Raw genomic sequence first — 24,442 nt, forward strand, 5'->3', positions numbered from 1 at the left:
GCTGCCTCATCCATGTTTTCTCACTTCAACATTGTTTTAAAATTTTCACTCTAAACACCAAGCACATAGACAATATATTTAAGTATACAAACAGGACAAAATTTATTACATTTTTGAAAGAGAGTAGCCTGTTAAAAATTATTTTTAAAGGTATGGATGACTGATGCCTTGAGAATGAATGCGCTTCTGTATGTTCACCTCGCTTCAAATTACCTTGTGTGCTTTTTTGACCCTGAAAAATACCTGCAGACTTCAGTGACCCCTGTGACAGACTCTTTAACTGGAATAGTTATCTTTCTCCAACAGGGCCGCTATTTTGTAGCGATGCCTTATGCCTTATTCTATGCTATTCTTATCATCCACCACTCACGGCCGCCTGATCCCGTTGATAACATGGGCAGACTGTCGCTCTGACCACCGGCCAAGCGCGAAAAGCCTGAAAAAGCATAGAATCGGAAAAGGCATCGCTACAAAATACCAGCCCAGTTGCGTATTGATGCCTCCATCTTAAGTGTGCATATGCCTCTGGTTCCTTTGTTTAGTTATTCACATATATGCTTTCCAGGTTCTCCTCAGATCATTGATATGTGATGTATATTAGCTAACGCCTGCATAGTTGATGCATACAGTTCTACACTCAGTACAATCAGTACCCTATATAAAAAAACTAAATAATACAACTACCTGTTGGGATTGCATTTTTGTACATGCACAGATTTTTGTTGTAAATAGTTATTTTTCGTAGTGAATTTCAGTTGGGAGCCTGCATCTGTCCACCTCATTCTATCTTGTGCTGAGATACGCCTTAAAGGGGTACTGACATCATATTTCTTATGTATGGAAGAAGAATGGAACTGGAAAGTCCCATCTCCATTGCGTGTCTTAGAGCAAAAGGAAAATTGGCATGCTAGAAAGCGCTGTCACCATCACATGTCATGTGGGCAGTTCGCCTATCCAGCTAAGCTATCGTTGCTGCCACTGTGTTTCTGGCTGCTGCTTGACAAGTCCAATAAACCTGGTCACACTTACTATTCTTTTTTCTTTTTTGGTAAGTGAAGGTGCTAGACCTCTAAACCCTAGAAAAAGTGCTAGCAAGCCTCGGAGCACTGTAAATAATTTATTTTCTTCTACAGCCAGTTACAGCTTCGTTTCCCAGGAGGATACTGTGTTTTCACGTCACGACGCAGTATGTGGTCACGTGGGAGCAAAACATTGCGATATTTTGACACTTGCCCTAGCTTGGTCAGTCACCTCATATGCTGCTGCTCATTTTGAGGGCTAATGTAGCAGCATAGTGGACAACTGACCAAGCTGGAACGCATGGCAAAACATTGCGATATCCTACTCCCTCTTGACCACACACTGTATCATAACGTCGCAACACAGTAGAAACAAAACTGAAACTGGTTGTAGAAAAGCTATTATGTTAAATTATTTGGTGTGCTGTGACGCTTAACAGTATGTTCTGGGGTTCAAAGGTACCGTACTTTCAATTAATGCATAAAAAAAGATTTGAAAATAATTTGTCAGTACTCCTGTAAGGCATGTTGAAAGTAAGCAACAAATAAGCCTGCCTATTGTTCTTTTTCAGAGCTCTAGTTCAGACATAATCTATGACTGTAGTGCTTCATCTGAGGAACCACTGCTGTTCCGATTCAAGAAACGAAAGCACAAAAAGGTAAATTGGTGCAATCAAGCTTATTGCTTTTCCTTTTCCCTTTTTCTTCTGTGAAAAGTGGACTGGATCACCATACCTGATCAGCTAGCTCTCTTGGGGTATTAGCTTTGCGTGCATGTCTTAACTATCTCCAGTTATGAGAAGTAAGGGGTAAAAGAAAAAGATTGTAGTTTTTGATGGCCAAGATTTATAGCAATGGCAAACATCAAAAACTGTGATAATCACCAAAAAGCTCCTTAATGAATCTTTTTTAATTAGTAGGAGCATGTGAGTATTTGAATTTTCTAATACGAATTGAACACAATCTTTGATATTTGATTTGTGTTCATCTGGAGAATTAGCTATTCAAAATAGTCAAAAAGTACTTGTTTTTGTTTGAATATAAAGAACAACATCATAAATAGATAACCATCATCAGCCTATTTTATCTCCACTGCAGGACGAAAGCCTTTCCTGCGATCTCCAATTACCCCTGTCCTGCACCAACTGATTTCAACTAGCACCCGCAAATTTCCTAATTTTGTCGCACCACCTAGTCTTCTGCCATCCGCTACTGCACTTCCCTTCTCTTGGTACCCATTCTGTCACCCTAATGGGCCGACGGTTATCTACTCTGTGCATTACATGACCTGCCCAGTGCCATTTTTTTTCTCTTAATGTCAATTAGAATATCATCTATACCCGTTTGCTCTGTGATCCACACCGCTGTCTTACTGTCTCTTAATGGTATGCCTAGCATTCTTCATTCCATCACTATTTGCAGGAACCTTAACTTCATCTCAAGCTTCTTTGTCAATCTCCAGGTATCTGCCCCATATATCAGCACCTGTAAAATGCACTGATTGTAAACCTTCCTTTTCAACGATAACGGTAAGCTTCCAGTCAGGAGTTGACAATGTCTGCCATATGCGATCCAACCCATTTTTATTTTTCTATGAATTTCCTTCTCATGATCAGGGTTCTCTGTGTTTAGTTGACCTAGGTAAATGTACTCCTTCACAGATTATAGAGGCTGACTGGCGATCCTGAACACTTGTTCCCTTGCCCGGTTATTCATCATTATCTTTGTCTCCTGCATATTAATCTTCAACTCCACTCTTACACTCTCGCTGTTAACGTCCTCAATCATTTGTTGTAGCTCGTCTACACTGTTGCTGAATAGAACGATGTTATCAGCAAACCGAAGGTTGCTGAGGTATTCGCCGTCGATCCTTACTCCTAAACCTTTCCAGTTTAATAGCTTGAGTACTTCTTCCAAGCTCACAGTGAATAGCATTGGAGAGATTGTGTCCCCTTGTCTGACCCCTTTCTTTATAGGTATCTTCCTACATTTCTTGTGCAGAATTAAGGTGGCTGTGGAATCTCTGTAGATATTGATATGTGCATATTGCGTGTTTCTTGTGGCCGATGCACGCGGGCACTCTGACGAAGGCAACGAACGCTCTCTGGCTCTCGAGCTGTCGGCTAAACTGGCTAGGGCTGGATTATCCTTTGTAAGTACACTTTGTAAATATTATCCAGTTCTTATTCCTTCGTTCAAGCTACATTTTGGTGGAGGTGCGGGGTCTCTAGCTGGGATGCTTTCAAAGAGAAGCTCACCGACCTCTTTGGAAATCCCATCGGTCGGCAGCTGGCTGCTAGAAAAGAACTTGCTACTCGAGAAGACACTCCCTCACCAGATCAGGAATTGGCCTCCCTGGTGCAGTATTCGGCCACCCCCTCCCAAATGGCTAACTCAATTACCCAATGGCCCTCAGTCCCCAGTGGCTGCGGAGCACCTGACCAAGGCGGAAGTCAGATATGTAACGCAGCAGAGGGTGCTAAGAATCTCTGGATCCAGACAGGTCGCCAATGGAAACTGACCCTTTGAACGTTTAACACCCGAGCCCTCTCGAGTGAGGCTAGCTTAGCAGGACTCTTTGAGGAATTATCAGACATTGTTTGGGATATCATCGGCCTTAGTGAGATTAGAAGAACTGGTGAGGCTTATACATTGTTGAATAGCGAACATGTCCTCTGCTATAGAGGTCTCCGAGATAAGAAGCAATACGGGGTAGGATTCCTAATCCATAAGGACATAGCGGGCAACATTGACGAATTCAACAACATTAATGGGAGGGTAGCTGTAGTCATAATAAAACTTAATAAGACATATAGATTAAAGGTAGTGCAAGCCTACGCTCCAACATCTGGTCACAATGATGAGGAAGTGGATCAGTTTTATGAAGATGTTGGATTAGTGATGAAAAAAGTGCAAACTCAATATACTGTAGTAATGGATGACTTCAACGCAAAAGTGGGGAAAAAGCAGGCTGGTCAACAAGCAATTGGCAACTATGGCGTCCATTCTAGGAATGCTAGAGGAGAGATGCTGGTAGAATTCACAGAAAGGAATAAGCTTCGAATAATGAACGCCTTTTTCAAGAAGCGTAGCAACAGAAAGTGGACCTGGAAGAGCCCTAATGGCAAAACAAGAAATGACATTGACGTCATACTTTCTGCTGATCCCAGCATAGTGCAGGATGTAGAAGTGATAGGTAGGGTAAAGTGCAGTGACCATAGGTTAGTGAGGGCTAGGATTCACCACAATTTGAAGAGAGAAAGAGCAAAATTGGTCAAGAAGAAACAGGTCAACTTAGAGGCAGTAAGGGTAAAAGCAGACAAATTTAGGCTGGTACTTGCAAACAAATATGCAGCCTTAGAACAGAGAGATGATGACGATGACATAGAGGTAATGAATGAAACCGTAACTAGGCTGGCTTCAGAGGCAGCAACTGAAATGGGAGGCAAGGCACCAAGGCAACTAGTAGGCAAGTGCTGCCGAGTAACAAAGGACCTAATAAAGAAACGACCAAAAATGAAAGTGTCCTACTCAAGAGATAAAATAGAATCACGAAACTGTCAAAACTGATCAACAAGGCGAAAATAAGTGATATTCAAAATTATAACATGAGAAAGACTGAAGAAGCGATAAAAATATAGATGCAGCCTGAAATCAGTGAGAAAGAAACTTGGCATAGGACAAACCAAGATGTATGCACTGAAAGATAAGCAGGGTAATATCATCAGTAATCTCGAAGATATAGTAAAAGCAGCGGAAGAATTCTATACTGACCTGTACATTACCCAGAGGAGTAAGGATACCTCAATTAGAAACTAACGAACAGGATACAGGAACTCCTCCTATATCTAGCGATGAGGTCAGAAGGGCCTTGCAATACGTGAAACGAGGAAGGGCGGCAGGAGAGGATGGAATAACAGTCAATTTAATCAAAGATGGAGGAGACGTAATGCTTGAAAAACTGGCGGCTCTTTACACGAAGTGTCTATATTGACTGCAAGGGTCTCAGAAAACTGGAAGAATGCAATCATACTAATCCACAAAAAGGGAGACGTTAAAGAATTGAAAATTATAGGCCCATTAGCTTACTCCCAGTATTATGTAAAATATTCACCAAAATAATCTCCAATAGAATATGGTCAACACTGGACTTTGGTCAGCCAAGGGAACAAGTTGGCTTCAGGAAGGGAGTCTCTTCAATAGATCACATCCGTGTCATCAATCTGGTTATCAAGAAATCCGCAGAGCACAATAAGCCTCTCTATACGGCTTTCATAGATTTCTAAAAGGCATTTCACTCAGTAGAGATACCAGCAGTCATAGAGGCATCACGTAATCAAGGAGTACAAAACGCTTACATAAATACCATGGAAAATATCTACAGAGGTTCTACACCTACCTCAATTCTACACAAGAAAAGCGGGAAGATTCCTATGAAGAAAGGGGTCAGACAGGGAGATAATCTCTCCAATACTATTCACTTCATGCTTAGAAGAAGTATTCAAGCTATTAAACTGGGAGGGCTTAGGAGTACAGATCGACGGCAAATATTTCAGCAACCTTCGGTTTGCCGATGACATTGCTCTATTCGGCAACAATGCAGACAAGTTACAACAAATGATTGAGGACCTTAACAGAGGGAGTGTAAGAGTGGGGTTGAAGATTAATATACAGAAGACAAAGATAATGATAAATAGTCGGGCAAAGGAACAAGAGTTCAGGATCGCCAGTCGACCTCTAGAGTCTGTGAAGGAGTATATTTACCTAGGTCAATTAATCAGAGGGAACCCTGATCATGACAAGGAAATTCATAGAAGAATAAAAATGGGTTGGATCGCATATGGCAGACATTGCATGCTCCTGACGGGAACCTTACCATTATCATTGAAAAGGAAGATGTACCATCAGTGCATTCTACCAGTGCTGACATATGGAGTAGATACCTGGAGACTGACAAAGAAGCTTGAGAACAAGAACCGCGCAAAGATTGATGGAACAATGATTTCTAGGCATAACGTTAAGAGGCAGAAAGAGAGCGGTTTGGATCAGGGAGCAAACGGGTATAGACGGTATTCTAATTGACATCAAGAGGAAAAAATGGAGCTGGGCAGGTCACATAATGCTCTGGTTAGACAACCGTTGGATCATTAGGCTTACACAATGGTTACCAAGAGAAGGAAAACGCAATCGAGGACGACAAAAGACTAGGTGGAGCGATGAAATTAGGAAAGTTGCGGGTGCTAGTTAAAATCAGTTGGTGCAGGACATGGGTAATTGGAGAACGCAGGGAGAGGCCTTCGTCCTGCAGTGAACATAAAACAGGCTGATGATGATGATGATGATGATGACCCGAGTTCAGTCTTCTACTGAATCGTATGTCTTGTACATACAAGACGTGCTCGCTCTGTGCCGGAAAGTAGATGACAAAATGGCCGAGGTTGACAAAGTCAGCCACGTACTTAAAGGGATCGCGGACGACGCGTTCAACTTGTTGAGCTCCAACAACGTGTCCACCATCAAAGTCATTGTCAAGGAATGCTGCCGCTTTGAGCTCGCCAAAAGCCGCCGCGTCATTCCACAGTTCTCCTGGCTCCCTAACACAACTGCAACGTCGTCTTGCATCAACCTTACTGCTTTACCACCCTTAAATGAGTGTGTCACCCGTATTATTCGCCGCGAGCTCGAGGCTACAAGTCCTGCGCTGTTCCATCCACGCTCACTTGACCGCACTATTGACCAACCAGCCCCAGCGATCTCTGTCATTCAGGTAGTTGCGCGTCAAGAATTTGTCGACCTCTGTTTTCCTGCTGCCTGCTTCGTCTCCCGACCTGACACCTGACTGGTGCCAACACCTACGCCTCATAGCAATCGGTATGGGGCTCGCCCATGTTCTCAGGACTTGGGTCCAGTCCTGAGGGTCATACTGGCTCGGGTCCATGTCCATCCCTTGCACCTGAACCTCCATGCTGTATGAAAGCGTTGGTGTAGTTGTGCGCACTCAAGATATCAGCGACTGGCAAATTTCGCTGTCACGGCGGCCGAGTGTCTCTCCAGAGCTGGTGAGCCAGAGCCGCCGGGGTACCTCGGGGGCCCCCGGCTGGGGGCAGCGATTCGGGCCAAAGTACGTGCCGTGGAGCAGTGTTTAGGCACGCCTGACATCGACAAGTGCATGTGGTGTTCTCCTGGCAAGCTAGAAGTTCTGCATCCAAGTGAGGCGGTGTAGAGGTGAAATTCCTAACAGCGTCCACGCGACTCAGTACATCAGCAGGAATGTCGACCCTTGCCATGCCGGAAATCGGCTGTAAATTTCGAGATAAAAGAAAGCTGACATACCATATTTGCACAATTCTACCATGCCACTAGTTGTAATGCGTAGTTATATTATCGCCCAAATATCCCAAAAAATAACTTGGTGCCAATTCTATCGCGCACATCAAATAACGAAACCTGAGTCGATGCGCAGCGTGTAGAAACGATTTTATGGAACACACAAAGGTACACTGGCACATACACAGCTGAATTTTAGCAACTATGATCAGTGTAACAGCGCTAAACAACAGGATGAGGAGAGGGACACAGACAACTAGACGCTATCATAGTCTGACGACACCTCCTTTTCGCTGTCTTCTGACCACATAAAGTCATCTTCAGTTCCATTTAATGCATTAGAATTGCCACACTTCTTGAAAGCTTGCGCAACCATCATCTGAGGGAGGGCATTCCATGCACCACGGACTTGCCTTGCGATGTCTCTGAACATTGCTTTCAGATGACCTGTTCGATGACAATGTGGCTAGCTACCTTGCATTGAGCTTTCCTTTCTTTTTTTTTCTTTTCTTTCTTTTTTGTAGTGCGAATCGTTATTTTATATTTGATTTTCAGTAGAATTGTTTGTGATTGTAATGCAGATGCAAATTAAATGCACCTATCATTTAATAAATTTGCACATTACAATCGTGCAAATTTGCTATTTCTCTCAGAGTATAAGTCAATGCTGACTGGTTGACCGCACAGGCGAGGAGTTTGTGGTCAGTGAGGATCACGAGGTGTCAACACTTGACGAAGTGGCAAAAATGCTTTACAGCAAAGTTTGGCAGCCAGGAGCTCCAGCTTAAAGATGCTGTACTGTGTTTTTGCCGGCTTGAGCTTCCTTGAGAAAAAGACATATGTATGGCTATGGGACAGCACCGACAGCTGTGCTGAGTGTGGCGGTAATGATGGAGGTTGCTGCATCGGCCTTGAGGTGTGCAAGCAGTATGGCCTTGGCAAGCCCGATTTTTACTTGAGTGAATGCTTCGGTAGCTTCTTCTATCCATTGCAATGTGGAGTCTTTTTCTTTCTTGGCAACATGGTGTCGAGAGGAGCGACTAGTTGAGTGCATTTCGGGATGAAGCAGCAGTAAAAGTTTAATAAGTTGAGAAACTGGCGTAACTTTGTCACTGATGTGGGCAGAGGGAAATCCTTGTTGGCGTCAACATTATGTGGTAGCGGCTTAATACTGGAGGGGTCGGCCAGATGTCTGAGGAACTCAAGTTGACCCTTCATCTCACTGATCACGACCCCATGGCTTGCAAGGCGCGAGAATATCACTATGACATGCTCCATGTGCTCGTCAGGGGAGAAACTTGCAATGAGCTGGTCGTGCATGTAAGCAAACACAAAAGAGAACCCTCGAGTGATGAGTCTGTAAACCAGTGGAAAGACTGGCCGATGTTGCGAAGGCTAAAAGGCATCTGAACAAATTAAAGAAAGCCAAACAGGGTGGTTAAGGTGGTCTTCGGTATATCATCTTCCGTGACAGGTAGCTGATGGTAGGCACATACCAGGTCCATCTTTGAAAAGATCGTTGTGCCATGAAGGGCAACTGTGAAGTCCTGGATGTTTTGGAGAGGATACCTGTTGGGAACTGTTATTCTGTTTTGTGCACAGTAATTGCTGCAAAATCGCCAGTGCCCATATTTCTTAGGAACCATGTGTAGTGGAAAAGCCAAGCCACTAGAAGAAGGCTGTACGATGCCAATCTTGAGAATGTGCTCAAGCGCTGCTCATGCGATTTTTAGTTTTTCAGGCGCCAAGTGGCACAGACGTAATTTAACGAGGGGACTGCTTGTTCTAATATGGTGGTGTACATTGCGTTGTACAGGTTGCATCAAATCAGGTGGTCAAGTGAGGCTTGAAAGTTCTCGAAGCAGTGCAACGAAAGAACTGTCGGGGCAATGGTCAGTTGTGCAATGAAAGGCACATGTGTTATAGAGCCTGCATCTGACCTATGAATCACGCTGTCAAGAAGCCGTCGACGCTTGACATCAACCAGGAAGCCATGACTCGTCAGGAAGTCGGCTCCGATGATTGCACAGCAGATATCGGCAACAAGAAATACCCAACAGAAACTTCAGCATAAGCCCAAGTGTAGGGTGAGTGATCGCTGTGTGTAGGCAGGAATTGTGCCATTTACTTCCCGAAGGTACAAAGTTGGTGGCTATTTATGATCTGGTGTGCTGCGCTGGGACGATATTGACTTCAGCACCTCTATCTACCAGAAACTGCTAACTTATGGTACAGTCACGGGCATAGAACAGATGACTTGCTCTTTGGGCCGGGCCACTCGTCACTTCTAGAAGTCGGTCAGACAGTTTCCCAGCCAGAAGAAGGGGCACAGACAGTGGCGCGCATCCTCTCCAAAACAGCTATGGTACCAGCACACTCCGGACGGAGTAGGGGAGTGTTCATGGGAGGAAAGTGTGGGGCGAAAAATGCTTCTGCCCCATCAACAATTGTGAGAAGGTGAAGAACGCCGATGTTCTGCGACACAGGCAATGCACTCAAGAGGGTCGCAGAGGCTGTCAAGCGCTCGTCAAGCTATTTAGCGCTCGTCCTGTCGTCTTCTCTGTCTTTGTCCCTGCTATTTTGCGCTAGTCTTTTGAATAATGCTGTCAAGTGATGACGGAGTGGCGGAGGAACTCGACAATGACTGGCTGCTCACAGGAATTTGTGAAGGTGAGAGCCGAGACTGATGATCCAGTGACTTACAACGCATTGTCAGCCAAAGAAACAGGGTCGTCCAGGCTGAAGTTACCGACAACGGCAAGGACTATCTGTACGTTCTCTGGCAGGTGGTGCCGGAACAACTCGCATAAAAGTGCGTCACCTATGTTAGCCACACTTGGGTCCAGAAACGAACACAAGTGCCGAAAAAGTTACGAAGGCTGATGATCTCTGATTTCTTCTATGGAGAACAGCTGCTGTAAGCAACTGTGTGACGACGTCGCTGTGCGCTGTAGCAGTGCAGTTTTGATATCACCATATAGCGTAGCGGAAAGCAGCAAAGACAAGGTATCATTAACCTTGGCTATGGCAGCTATGGACAGAGTGGAGATGACCGAGGGGTACTTGCGCAGCTGGGTGCAAATGGCAGCAACGAAAAAGTGAGATTCTGGAAACCATATTGCCGGGAGTGCCAGCACACCATTAAAGGTGCAAGCGCGTACAGTGTTCGCCTGTGCATCTCCTCTGCTGTGACAATAGGGTTTTCTTGACCGAGGTGCAGCCGCTACGACTTATTTTCCTCTAAGCATAAACCACTTTATTTAATTTTTATTTAAGATATCCTTACAGGCCTTGTATGAGGCATTGGGTAAGGGGGACATCACAGAAGGGCTAAAATAGTATATATAGTGGGCATATAACAAAACATAATATACATACATTATTATTAGACAGTATAAAAACGTTTACACAACATCTTACACAAAGATTAAAGCATTTCACAAAAACAATAAGACCGGTAGTGTACATATTAGAGAAAAGACAAAACGTACAGTTCTTTCGATAAACAATTGTGTAATAAATATAGCCACTCCAATGTCATAGGACAAAAAATACAAGAATAATGAGGAAAGTAATGAGCTCATAAACAAGAGAGCACATAATTGGAAAACAAAAGAAAATGTGTCATGCATGTTATTCAAGTTAGGCAGTGGAATATGAACTTATGAGCTGGCGAAATTTATTGGGATTTGTTTCGGAAACAATGAAATCGAGAAGAGCGTTCCACAACCGAATGGTACGAGGAAACGCTGACCAATTGAATGCATGAGTGGTCCCATAGACGTGTGTGAAGCTGAGGTGATTATATAATCACCTATATATAATATATAAATATATATATATATATATATATATATATATATATATATATATATATATATATATATATATATATATATATTATATAATCGGCGAGATGTGCTAGGTGCAACTTGAAGCCATAAAGAAGATTTCCTAGCCACATGAACGTACTTGTGAAATAATGATATGAGCCCAAAGTCACGTCGATTACTTAGGTGCTGAAGTGTAATGTCAAGTTTTATTTGTAAGATGCTTGAATTGTTGGTGTAGTTACGTGAGATAAACCTAGTGGCCTTATTTTGAACTGATTCTAATAATCTGATTAGGTTGTTATGAAGGGGTGACCACATTGGAGAGGCAAATTTGAGCTGGGGCAAACAAACGTCTGATAAGCTAGCTTGCGGATGTTGGAGGGCAAATAATGTAGGTTTCAGCACCCTAGTGATTTTGAAGCATTAGCACATGTAGTAACATGATGGGTCCAGGAAAGGCTTGGTGGAAGATTAATGTCTAAGTATTTGTATGAAGTAGCTGGATTTCTGTGCTAGTGACTTTTCTTTTTCTCTGATGTGCAATTTTTTTAGGTTGTTTGTATGAAAAAAAGAGTGCTGAATAAAATGTATGTCTGTCTATTTTAATGTTTAATGTCGAGTAATTCTAGTTCATATAGAAATGGTTTCTGACATTTGGGGACGCAAAAATGCCACTTCGATTTCCTTATCGACTTCTGTGTGAACAGAAATGTTCCCATTGTCTGGGGATTTTACAGGAAGCTTTAGCTCAGGGGCTCCTACTCAAATACATGGGAAAGGAGAAATCATTTTTCTTGACATCCACTGCACCAAATTTGATGAGGTTTGTTGCATTTAAAAGTAAAGGTTAATGTCTAGTGACTGTTTGTTGCGAATTCTTTACTTAGGTCATCGGTCTTTTTATCGAAAATTTATATATATTTATATATTAATATTATAATATATATTATGCATGGCTCTAATATGTATAATATATAAATATATATAAACCACTAATATATGAGCAGAACTTTTGCAAAACTATTGCAAACAATGTAACAAATTCACGTAAGATATAAATTGACATGTCTAATTTATCCGCTTTGGATGTACTATTATGTGCAATCTGTTCTTAGTGCAGAGCTGCGCTGCACATTTGTAAACCTCATGCTTCTATATTTTTTCAAACTTACCTGTTTTTGAAAAATCCCTTTAAATAATTCAGGCCCTAAATCGTAATTCTGATTCCAAAAGTCAGTAGAATTTAGCTCTCTCTCTCATGCAATAAATTTCATTAAACTCAACCCATAAGTTTTCGCAAAAGTGCATTTTTGCGTTTCATGTGTATTTGAATAGACAGAATTGGAGTTGGGCCCAAGCTAAAGCTTCCTCTTCAACGGGGTTGCATTTTGAAAAGCACACTTAAGTGAATTCCAGAATGGTTTTCACATCAGAAACATAGCACTGGCAGCATTGGCTGCTTGTGAAAGGTAAGCTGTGAGTAGCTACTTGGCCTACAATTTCATGCTTTTATCATATGTCCTTATAAACAGCCTAGCTTTCCTGCTGAAACATTTGTTGTCGAATAAAACAAGCTCCCTTTTTGTCCTCCCCCTCTGGCTCCAGGGCTTCTTCATCAGGAAAGTGAGGAAGGACATGAAACAAGCTTTCTAATAGATTTGTGAATTAAGCTTATTCCTTTCTTCACAAGGTCTGCACTGTTGGCACCAGTCTATAATGAATATTTTATTGTGATGGCAATTATGTGGGCACTCTAGGCAAATTTACACCTTCAGCGTTGGTGTCAGGTTTGCCGTGAGGTCCCATATAAAGTCTAAGTGCAGCAAGATTGTGGCCGCCCGCCGTATGGTGTAGGTGTGAGGGAAAGCATCCGAAATTGAGCTGAGAATGATGGTAACTTGGTGTGGAGATGTCTTCTCACACCCCTAAGGAAAGAAGGTGGGGAGAATGCACGCCAGCCTTTCGTGTTAGAAGCAATGGGGAGAGAGGGAAGATATGCGCGTGCGAAGAGAGGGGAAAGGAGAACAGGGTAGCACGCATCTCTGCTTCTATTCTGGTTGCGGGATTGCATGGCATGGCCGCGTGCATCCTATCTTGGAGGCAGCCTGGGGTCGGTTCAAAGGCTAGCCAACCCGAGATAGCTGCTGGCTTCGCATGTTTTCGTGCACCTAGTTTGCGTTGAAGTGAGAGGCAGTGCAAAGGGGCATTCGCTTGCCGCTGCTGCCATTTTTCATCATGCCAGCATTCTTACAGCGAGTGTCCATAGTTATCAAGTGAGAAGCGTTCATCTTTGCTTGTGTGCACATGACACCATGCTTGTCAATTTAGTTAGTCAGTGAACATTTACAACAGTTTATACAGCTGATAACTCCACTAAACTTGCTGCATTTAATGGTTTAATAATGAGCTCTTGCAATCAATACTTTGCCTTTTGGTCGAAACTGTGACTTTCTTCTAGCGCATCAATGGTTGGAATACCTTTATAACGTAATGTCAAATAAGTAAGAAAGCTGGCCAGTTGTTGCAACCCTTGATATGTGGGCTCCCTGTGCAGGTCAAAATCCGGGTGTACAACTCAACCTGGTCATCATCCTTCTGCCTTGACACTGTGGGCAACAGTGGTGTGGCCATGTGCAAGGACAAAGAGCGTAACAAGAAGTACAGGGTCTGTTGTCTGTCACTGGCCTCACTGCAGGCTCTGCTTCACATGCTGGCCTTTTGTGCTTTCAGTTCTCTGTGCGGATTCAGATGTCAAGCCTGAACCTCTCAAAGATTGTCACCATCAGCCCTTTATTTCTTGTGATAAACAACACAAAGGTAAATTGTTGCCTTTGTAAATGTTGCAGTAGTGTTTTCTTTTTGCAACTACCATCAGGGGGATAAGTGGTGCATTGTGTGTATGGGAATGCTGTGAATTGGTGGCTTTGGATTGACATCTTTGTTCGAGGGCTGTAACACCTTGAAGGCACCTCTGGAAAATAGGGCATTGCCTATTGAAAGTGTCTGCTTAATAAAACACTGTTTTTTTGTGTATTAGATAAGAACACCTTTTATCAAAACATAAGCACTCACACTGGGGTTATATATTAAATCTGAACAATATGAGCTGCAGGCTAAAGTACATTGGAGCACGAAAAGGGACGAAAGACAGTGGCGAAACGAGGACACAGCGCTAACTTCCAACAATGGTTTTATTCCACAAAGCGGTAGACACATATATATATAGGTAACACCCACAACCGTACGCATGCGCATATGTACTGATTTTTAGTCAAATGAGACAGCACCGAGACATGTGTAATGGAAAGTTAAGATGATATCAAAGATGAAGACCGACCATGCATAGCCAAAAAAATTTTTTTGTAATTGCAAGTCTAAAAGATTAAAATGTAATCTCCATCAGGCCACCCTCTGTGTCACGTTTAAAAAATTGAATTCTTTACTTGAAAGATCTATTGAAGGCGCGCTAACACACGCGCTCCCTAAACTAGCAATCTTTGCCGCTTCAATAATCTCACGTGTTGTTTGCGCTGGGCTTCTTCCTATCACCGTGCACTGTTTAAAAATGGGACTGCACCCATGCTTTCTGCAGTGAAAAGCCAGATGCCCCACTCCTCCAGTTCGCACATTATTTGCGTGTTCACGCAACCTGTCATTTAGGCACCTTCCCATTTGGCCGATGTATTTTTTGCCGCACGACAGGGGCAGTTCATACACGATATTGTTCACACAATGAACGTAGCGTTCCTTGTGATTTGTCCGGCAACTGGGCTTCTCAGAACCACAGTAGCTGGCCTTGCACAAGTTGGACAGCTTGATTGGCGCTGAAAAGATGACGCTTACATTTGCGTTATTGCCAATCTTCTTCAGTCTGTGCGAGATATCGTGGATGTACGGTATGATTGCGCGTTTCTGCTTCACTCTCGTATTTTCCCGTGAAGTGGACTCCTCATCCTGTCGTCCGCGTTTTGTGGTCTTTAGGAGACCTTCGGCCACAGCTGTGATGATGTGCTGCGGGAAACCGGCCTGTTTCAGGCGATCCACTTGCGCCATAAAACTGGACAAACACTTGTGAGGACATGAGCGGCAAAGAGCATTCATTAGGGTTGACTTTGCAATCCCCCTCTTAACCAACTTAGAGTGGCCTGATGAAAATGGCAGTAGCGGTTTTTTCGCCCTTGGTTCATATGCCCAGCACAGCTGGTATCCCTCAAAAAATATTTTTAGATCGAGAAATCGCAAAGTACCATCCTGTGGCGTTTCATGCGTAACAGTGAGCGGTTGTAAACACTTGCTGAAAAGATCTAGCACTTGTGTGACATCAAGACAAACCTCCCCGCTAGGGCTTGGATCGAGAAGAACAAGGTAGTCGTCAATGTACCTATACACCTTTTTTACATTTGAGTTTTCTAATTTGGCATCCAGTATCCTGTTTACACGAGCAAGATAAAGGTCACTTAAAATTGGCGCAATACAGGAACCAATGCAAATTCCTTGTTTTTGAAGATAAACACTTCCATCCCACTTGGAGAATGTCGAGCGTAGATACATGGACAATAGTTCAAGAAAACCCTGTGTGGATATGCAAATGGTGTTTACAAACTTCAGTTCATCGTAAGCATCAATAGCCTCTTGAACACATACTAATAACTTATCATGTAGCAGTGAATAATATAGATCTTTGACATTTATAGAGAAAGCTTTCAAATTGCTGCCTACATGCGTCTTCAGGTACCCTATTACTTCTTCTATAATCTTTTAGACTTGCAATTACAAAAAAAATTTTTTTGGCTATGCATGGTCGGTCTTCATCTTTGATATCATCTTAACTTTCCATTACACATGTCTCGGTGCTGTCTCATTTGACTAAAAATCAGTACATATGCGCATGCGTATGGTTGTGGGTGTTACCTATATATATATGTGTCTACCGCTTTGTGGAATAAAACCATTGTTGGAAGTTAGCGCTGTGTCCTCGTTTCGCCACTGTCTTTCGTCCCTTTTCGTGCGCTAAAAAACCTCAGTTATGGAATACCAACACGCCCTAACCTACGCTCTTTCAAGTTACATTGGAGGAAAGGTCAGGTCTGTGCTCTCTATGAGTCATTTTCAATCATCTGCTTGTACTGTATGTGAGTATACTTTTTATTTGGTCACGAAATTCCCATGTAAAGGTATGGGAGTGCTTCCTATAGCACCCCTCAGTGGACACTCTGGCACAAGCAGAAGGGCATTGGAGCAGATGCCCAACGGACGCCACAAGCGTTTGCTGCATAGTAAGTGTGTAGTTCAGTGTGAAATTGTTTGCATAATGCGAACAATTTTGAAACAACGACAACGCCTTGTTTCATATTCAAGTTTACCAGCATTTGTAACAGTAGCCTAATTCATCATTCAAAAAATACATTTGGGTTTACTCCATCATTAGAAACTGGCTACAGAGCAATTTCACTTTGCACATTCATTTCACATGCAATTTCACATTGAGGTAGGGGGGGTCACATGTCGCACATTCAGTTTGCTTCCAAGAACATTCCAACGCTTCCAACACAGGACAAGGAAAGAAATTAAATAGATGGCCCAAGTGCTGGACATGAACTGAGTATTATTAACATGGATGAACTAGTTGGTGATCTGCAAAGAAAGTGACTACATATAAGGGACAAATAGGGGACAAGCATTATTTGTCTTTTGTCGACTTCTTCCTTGCAGCCGCTTTCATTATGAGTTTTATTTCACTGTTACAAGCCAAGCGCACCTCCTGTCTATTTCTTTGTCTGCGTAGGGTCTTTGATATTCTGCACTCAATATAAATGTAAGTTCTACTTAATTTTGATTACTGCAGCACAATATGCAACACAGATCAAGAATAAGCACACAGAACAAGTGCTGCCTTGCGACTCACTTTTATTGAAAATTTTACCTTGCTTCGGAACACAGATGCCAACAAGCAAAATGAAATCATAATAACTTATGTGCCCACTTTTCAAGTGCAACCATGATTCTGTTGTTGATTTTTTCCTATGTCATTGTTACCATGCTCTTTTTGTTGTTCTGTGTGGTATAGTGCACTACTGTCATCAAAATCAGCATCAACCAAATTATAGAATTATCAGCTTTGTTGCCTGTTGTGCCTTTATTATGAAACCCTGGTGCCAGGTACGCTAAGAAGCTAGCATTCTGTTGGCATATCAATAAAGGAGCTTATGTTGTGCATGCCCTGGAACAGCATCACTTCCGGTTCATGGAGCAGAACGAGGCTGCTGACCTCTGGTTCGACATCGGCCCTCACCAGGTATGCCTGTTGTTCTCTCCTGTGATGGTATGGTCAGAACGGACACATACCTTGCAGTGCCTCCCGTTCTGGCCAGACAAGGACAGCATGAAGATGTACCTGCGCCACAAGGACAGCAGCGTCACCTCCCAGCACTTCCCGTTTGGCAGCAACCAGAGCACCGTGCTGCGCATGGACCATGGGGCAAGTGAACTGTTGGGCTGGATGGAGGGGGGTGCATGAGCCATATTTGTTTGTGGGGACATCCACATCATCATCATCACTAGCAGCCTGTTTTATGTCCACTGCAGGACGAAGGCCTCTCCCTGCGATCTCTAATTAACCCTGTCCTGCGCCAACTGATTTGAACTAGTGCCCGCGAATTTCTTAATTTCATCGCTCCACCTAGTATTCTGACATCCTCACCAGCGTTTCCCTTCTCTTGTTACCCATTTTGTAAATCTAATGGTCCAACGGTTATGTAACCGGCGCATCACATGACCTGCCCAGCTCCATTTTGTTTCTCTTGATGTCAATTAGAATATTGTCTATACCTGTTTGCTCTCTGATCCAAACCGCTCTCTTTCTGTCTCTTAACATTATGCCTAGCAATCTCCATTCCATCACTCTTGGCGCAATCTTTAGCTTGTTCTCGAGCTTCTTTGTCAGTCTCCAAGTCTCTTCCCCATGTGTCAGCACTGGTAAAATTCACTGATTGTACACCTTTGTTTTCAATGATAATGGTAAGCTTCTAGTCAGGAGCTGACAAAGTCTGCCGTATGCGATCCAACCTATTTTTATTCTTCTATGAATTTCCTTCTCATGATCAGGGTTCCCTGTGATTAATTGACCTAGGTAAACATACTCCTTCACAGACTCTAGAGGCTGACTGGTGATCCTAAACTCTTGTTCCTTTGCCTGGCTATTCATCATTATCTTTGTCTTCTGCGTATTAATCTTCAACCCCACTCTTACATTCTCTTTGTTAAGGTCCTCAATAATTTGTTGTAACTTGTCTGCATTGTTGCTGAATAGAGCAATGTCATCGGCAAACCGAAGGTTGCTGAGATATTCGCCGTCCATCCTTACTCCTAAGCCTTCCCAGTTTAATAGCTTGATTACTTCTTCCAAGCACGCAGTGAATAGCATTGGAGAGATTGTGTCTCCCTCTCAGACCTCTTTCTCTATAGTTGTCTTCCTGCTTTCCTTGTGTAGGATTAAGATAGCTGTAGAACCTCTGTAGATATCTTCCAAGGTATGTACGTAAGCATACTGTTCTGCTTGATTACGTAATGCCTCTATAACTGCTGGTATCTCTACTGAGTCAAATGCTTTTTTGTAATCTATGAAAGCCATATAGAGGCTTATTGTACTCTGCGGATTTCTCAACCTGATTGATGCCATGGATGTGATCCATTGTAGAGTATCCGTTCCTGAAACCTGCCTGTTCCCTTGGTTGGGTAAAGTCTAGTGTTGCCCTTATTCTATTGGAGATTATCATGGTCAATATTTTATAAATACTATAAGCTAATGGGCCTATATTTTTTCAATTCTTTAACGTCTCCCTTTTTGTGGATTAGTATGATTGCATTCTTCCAGTTTTCTGAGACCCTTGCAGTCAATATAGACACTTCGTATGAAGAGCCACCAGTCTTCCAAGCATTATGTCTCCTCCATCTTTGATTAAATTGATTGTTATTCCATCTTCTCCTGCCGCCCTTCCTCGTTTCATGTCTTGCAAGGTCTTCTGACCTCATTGCTAGTTATAGGAGGAGTTTCTGTATCCAGTTCATTATTCTTTCGAATGGAGTTCTCCTGAGTCCTCTGGGTACTGTACAGGTCAGTATACAATTCTTCCGCAGCTTATATTATACCTTCGAGATTGCTGATGATATTACCCTGCTTATCTTTCAGTGCATACATCTTGGTTTGTCCTATGCCAAGTTTCTTTCTCACTGATTTCAGGCTGCATCTATATTTTTATCGCTTCTTCAGTCTTTCTCATGTTATAATTTTGAATATCACTTATTTTCACCTTGTTGATCAGTTTTGACAGTTTCGTGATTCTATCTTATCTCTTGAGTAGGACACTTTCATTTCTGGTCGTTTCTTTATTAGGTCCTTTGTTACTCGGCAGCACTTGCCTACTAATTGCCTTGGTGCCTTGCCTCCCACTTCAGTTGCTGCCTCTGAAGCCAGCCTAGTTACGGTTTCATTCATTACCTCTATGTCATCGTCATCATCTCTCTGTTCTAAGGCTGCATATTTGTTTGCAAGTACCAGCCTAAATTTGTCTGCTTTTACCCTTACTGCCTCTAAGTTGACCTGTTTCTTCTTGACCAATTTTTCTCTTTCTCTCTTCAAATTGTGGTGAATCCTAGCCCTCACTAACCTATGGTCACTGCACTTTACCCTACCTATCACTTCTACATCCTGTACTATGCTGGGATCAGCAGAAAGTATGACGTCAATGTCATTTCTTGTTTTGCCATTAGGGCTCTTCCAGGTCCACTTTCTGTTGCTACGCTTCTTGAAAAAGGCGTTCATTATTCGAAGCTTATTCCTTTCTGTGAATTCTACCAGCATCTCTCCTCTAGCATTCCTAGAATTGACGCCGTAGTTGCCAATTGCTTGTTGACCAGCCTGCTTTTTCCCCACTTTTGCGTTGAAGTCACCCATTACTACAGTATATTGAGTTTGCACTTTTTTCATCACTAATTCAACATCTTCTTAAAACTGATCTACTTCCTCATCATTGTAACTAGATGTTGGAGCGTAGGCTTGCACTACCTTTAATCTATACGTCTTATTAAGTTTGATTATGACTACAGCTACCCACTCATTAATGTTGTTGAATTCGCAAGTGTTGCCCGCTATGTCCTTATGGATTAGGAATCCTACCCCGTATTGCTTCTTATCTCGGAGACATCTATAGCAGAGGACATGTTCGCTATTCAACAATGTATAAGCCTCACCAGTTCTTCTAATCTCACTAAGGCCGATGATATCCCAAACAATGTCTGATAATTCCTCAAAGAGTCCTGCTAAGCTAGCCTCACTCGAGAGTGCTCGGGTGTTAACCATTCAAAGGGTCAGTATCCATTGGCGACCTGTCTGGATCCAGAGATTCTTAGCACCCTCTGCTGCGTTACATACCTGACTGCCGCCTTGGTCAGGTGCTCCGCAGCCGCTGGGGACTGAGGGCCATTGGGTAATTGAGTTAGCCATTTGGGAGGGAGTGGCTGAATACTGCACCAGGAAGGCCAATTCCTGTTCTCGTGGGGGAGTGTCTTGTTGAAGCTTAGTGGGCTTTCCTAATTTGGTTGTACCTGGATTAGTGTAGCCCCACTCGCTCTCGGTGTCCTTTGGTGGGGACACGCATCACTCCAAGCCTGCAGATGTTATGCACTGGAGGAGGTGAATTACAAGCTCACCATGTTAAAGAAAAAAAAAAAACCTTGTAGAGGGATTCAAACTTTCGCAACCAAGCATTCGATATAGCTCAGTCAGATAATCCCATAGGCAGTAAGGCTACCTTGTCGCCGGCAAGTGCAGCCCAGAGGGCACTACATGCCTAAAAGCTTCTTTGATTTATCCACGACAGAATATAGAACGATTTCTAAATGGTTCTGACCTCGTAGTTCCGGAATAGCACGTGCGCTGACGGCCGTGAGCTCGGCTAGGCAAACCCTACAGGCGTACCGATGACCATTTGCAGTTGCGATTACATGCTCGTGCTCTACAGGAGTACAAAAGGAAACCCGTGAAAACAAATGTAACTGCAAATGCAGAAGAAATAACTGGACGCAAACTATGACTTTTTTTTTTTTTTTACTTGATGAAACTCTGTGTTTCAACTTTGCAACTGTTGACGTTACGTTACGCATGCTGTTGCAAACCTTCTCATCACTTTTTCTCTTCCTTTAGCGCTGCAATTTTTTTGGGGGGAGGGGGCTTAGAAAGTCAGCATGGGGCATGTCGGTAGAGTCAATTTAAGTCCATTTAGTATATCTCAGATGCGTGAAAAGGTGCTTGAATTATCCGCAGTATACAGGTTTGATGATCGTGGCAGGTGGCACGGCATAGTATTTCTCAATGGTTCTAACATCGTGGTTTCGGAGTCTCCCGTATGCAAGCTGCCCTGAAAGTGGCTGGATACATGATATATTTTCGGCGGAATTGAACAGCACTTAAATGTAATGGGGAAAAAAGAAAGATAGTTGGGAAATGAAAAAGCTTTCAGCGCTTACTGTGAATTCACTAGTCGCGTCTGGAGGGAGGTACACCAAACCATTCACGTTCCTGGCTGCCTGTCTCATGCATCGAACGGGACGGAGCTGGTACTGATGCTCTGCGCAAGGCTGGGACGTCGGATGTGAAGAGGGTGCATTGACAGAGACTTTCACTCAAAGGCAAATTCTCGGTGGTGAGATGGGCCGCCAAACAATGGTTCTCAGCCGCGCGTAATATAGGTGACCTTGGAAGTGGCCTTCTCTCTTTTAATGTGATTTTCAGTTAATTTGATACCAATTAAGGGTCCCAGCCAGCAACAATACACTTCTATAGGCCAAGAATTTCGTTATTTTATTCCTGAAATTGGCCCTTGCCAGATAATTCTTACTCAACTGGTCAGCAGACACATGCCAAACGGTATTGGTAACCCCAATGGCCACACCGTCTTTCTTGTCGGCACTAGCGGGCAGTGAACGCATCAAGGACATGCCAATGAGAATGCCTTGTTTTTGACCTCCCCTCAACTGAGTTTTAAGTGAATATTCAGCTCACAATGAATTATTACTATATTTTTGCGATCCTAACATGCACCTTCATCCAAGAAAAATAGTTTGAAAATTGTCTACGCGTTACAATTGGATATAAAACTAAAAATACATTTGCGACATTGGCACTAGACTGTGGTCAGTGTCATCGTCATCGGCACTGTTATCACAATGTGGCAACAGATAAAGCTTTCATGTAGATTGGCAGTCATGACACTTGACCTTAATGATGAGAGCTTATTCAGAAGAGAAGTTCTTTTACATGCTAAGCTAGCAGTAGTGGAGCCTCATCATATGTTTTTGATATGTCAGAGTCTTGTGTCGCAGGACGAACTGGCGAGTTCTGACATAAGCCACTGTACTCTTCTTAACGGTTGTGAAGTTGTTCAAGAACTGTGGAATATCAAAGGCATTGGACTGCATGGAGGATGACATCTTGTGGCCTATAGCATTAAAGAGCTATCTGAGAGTGATGACAACGGACATTAAATGTAAGCAAGTTTCCATTTTGTGAAGGTAAATTCTGCAAAAATCTTTTTTTGATTGCCATCATTTGAGGTGTGCTACATTTTCCTTGGTATAAATAAGCTTATAAAACCGATAAAAACTGTATGTGTGTTACATTTGGTGGCACATTAGAATCAGGTAAATGTTAGGGGTGTGCGAATATTCAAAACATTCGAATAACAAATTGAATAGTGCCCTGTTATATTCAGTCTTATAATCAAATAGTCAGTATTTCTGAATGCAAATGTTTTCTTAATACTCATAGAATATTTAGAAATGTCAGCTGCACCCAATTTAACGTAAAATTGGAGCAAAATTTCAGCACATTTTCACCTTTGCGGGCATAGCATGGACATAAAAAAATGAGAACTTGTGTAGTAGAGCAGGCTGTCGGTAGCTGTACTTTGCAGGCTGTACAGCGATCATTCGCACTTACTGAAGAGTCCTGTGCATATGAAGAAATTACTTGCTTGCTCCTAATGCTCCATTTGTGCTTTTAATAAACATAAATAAACATATAAACATAAATGCTTCATAATGTATCATGTAATGACAGACAGTTGATAGCTTTTAGAGTACTGGGATGTGAACATCATGCTATCCCGGCCACGGCGGCCGCATTTCGATAGGGGCGAAATGCGAAAACACCCATGTACTTAGATTTAAGTGCACGTTAAAGAACCCCAGGGGGTCAAAATTTCCGGAGTCCTCCACTACGGCGTGCCTCATAATCAGAAAATGGTTATGGCACGGAAAGCCCCATAATAAAAAAATAAGAAAGAAAAAACATCATGCTATATTAATTGTGATAACGACTACTCATTATTTGTAAAGTATTCTATATTCAATTCAATTCCTATCTGGCACTACTTTGTATTCAATTTGGTCTCAAAAATTACTATTAGCACACCCCTAGTAAACATTACCGAATATCTGCTTCTCCTGCTTGTCTACATAATTACGGTTGAAAATTCGCTTCAATCTTGAAGATGTCAGCACCAATCGACGCCTAAAATTGCAAGGATTACACTGGTACCAAGTTTTCAGCAGTGGGTGGACGTTTTCCCAATCGTTCGAAGACTTTTCTGTGCGACCTCTCCCCGGCAGAGGCTCGGCGGGGGAGCTCGGCGCGGTTCTGCACGCTCAAGCCACAATGTTTACGGCTATGCAAATCACCGTTGAAGGTGAGGATATTCCTCCCGACGAAGTCAGTGAAAGCATTGAGTGGAAGCGAAAGCCCATCAGCAAGGACCCGCTCGGGCAGGGCAGCCGAGTCACAGATACACCACGTGGTGGGAACAAAAGCCAGGCTCTGTCGAGTGTCAAGACACGGCTAACCACTGCTTGGAGATTGCCTCGACTACTGAAAGGGCATGTTCGAGTCATAATCTGTCCCCATGAAGGACTGGACATCAATAAGATGGGCCACCTCAGAGTTGCCCTGTTCCTCACTACCACTGCTAGACTTACGGAGGCGGATACGACAGGGGATATCATATGTCCGAACATGGTGCAAAACATATTGGTGGTAAGCACACCATCAAAGTGCTTAGGCCAATGTTCAATGCGATACTTATTGGACCAGCAAGTTACAAAGTTAGTGTATATTTCGCAGCCCCCGAAAACTCATGCAAGGGAGTTATTCGTGACATTGTTCCAACCATCGAGTGAGAGGAGCTCAAATGTCTCATCATTCAATCCAAG

The 24,442-nt window shown here is 42.9% G+C and overlaps 1 protein-coding gene across 3 annotated transcripts in view; it reads left to right on the forward strand.

The window, feature by feature from the left end:
- LOC142586048 (intermembrane lipid transfer protein VPS13A-like) overlaps window positions 1-24,442 on the forward strand; it is a 935,034-nt gene that overhangs the window by 593,615 nt on the left and 316,977 nt on the right. For all 3 annotated transcript variants that reach the window (XM_075697293.1, XM_075697294.1, XM_075697295.1), the window contains 5 exons: window positions 1,592-1,678; window positions 13,734-13,844; window positions 13,910-13,996; window positions 17,409-17,474; window positions 17,532-17,657. In XM_075697293.1, coding sequence (XP_075553408.1) covers window positions 1,592-1,678; window positions 13,734-13,844; window positions 13,910-13,996; window positions 17,409-17,474; window positions 17,532-17,657 — 477 coding nt within the window. The remainder of the gene's footprint in view (window positions 1-1,591; window positions 1,679-13,733; window positions 13,845-13,909; window positions 13,997-17,408; window positions 17,475-17,531; window positions 17,658-24,442) is intronic.

This window comes from Dermacentor variabilis, chromosome 6 (genome assembly GCF_050947875.1).
Source record: "Dermacentor variabilis isolate Ectoservices chromosome 6, ASM5094787v1, whole genome shotgun sequence".
Lineage (NCBI taxonomy): Eukaryota > Metazoa > Arthropoda > Arachnida > Ixodida > Ixodidae > Dermacentor > Dermacentor variabilis.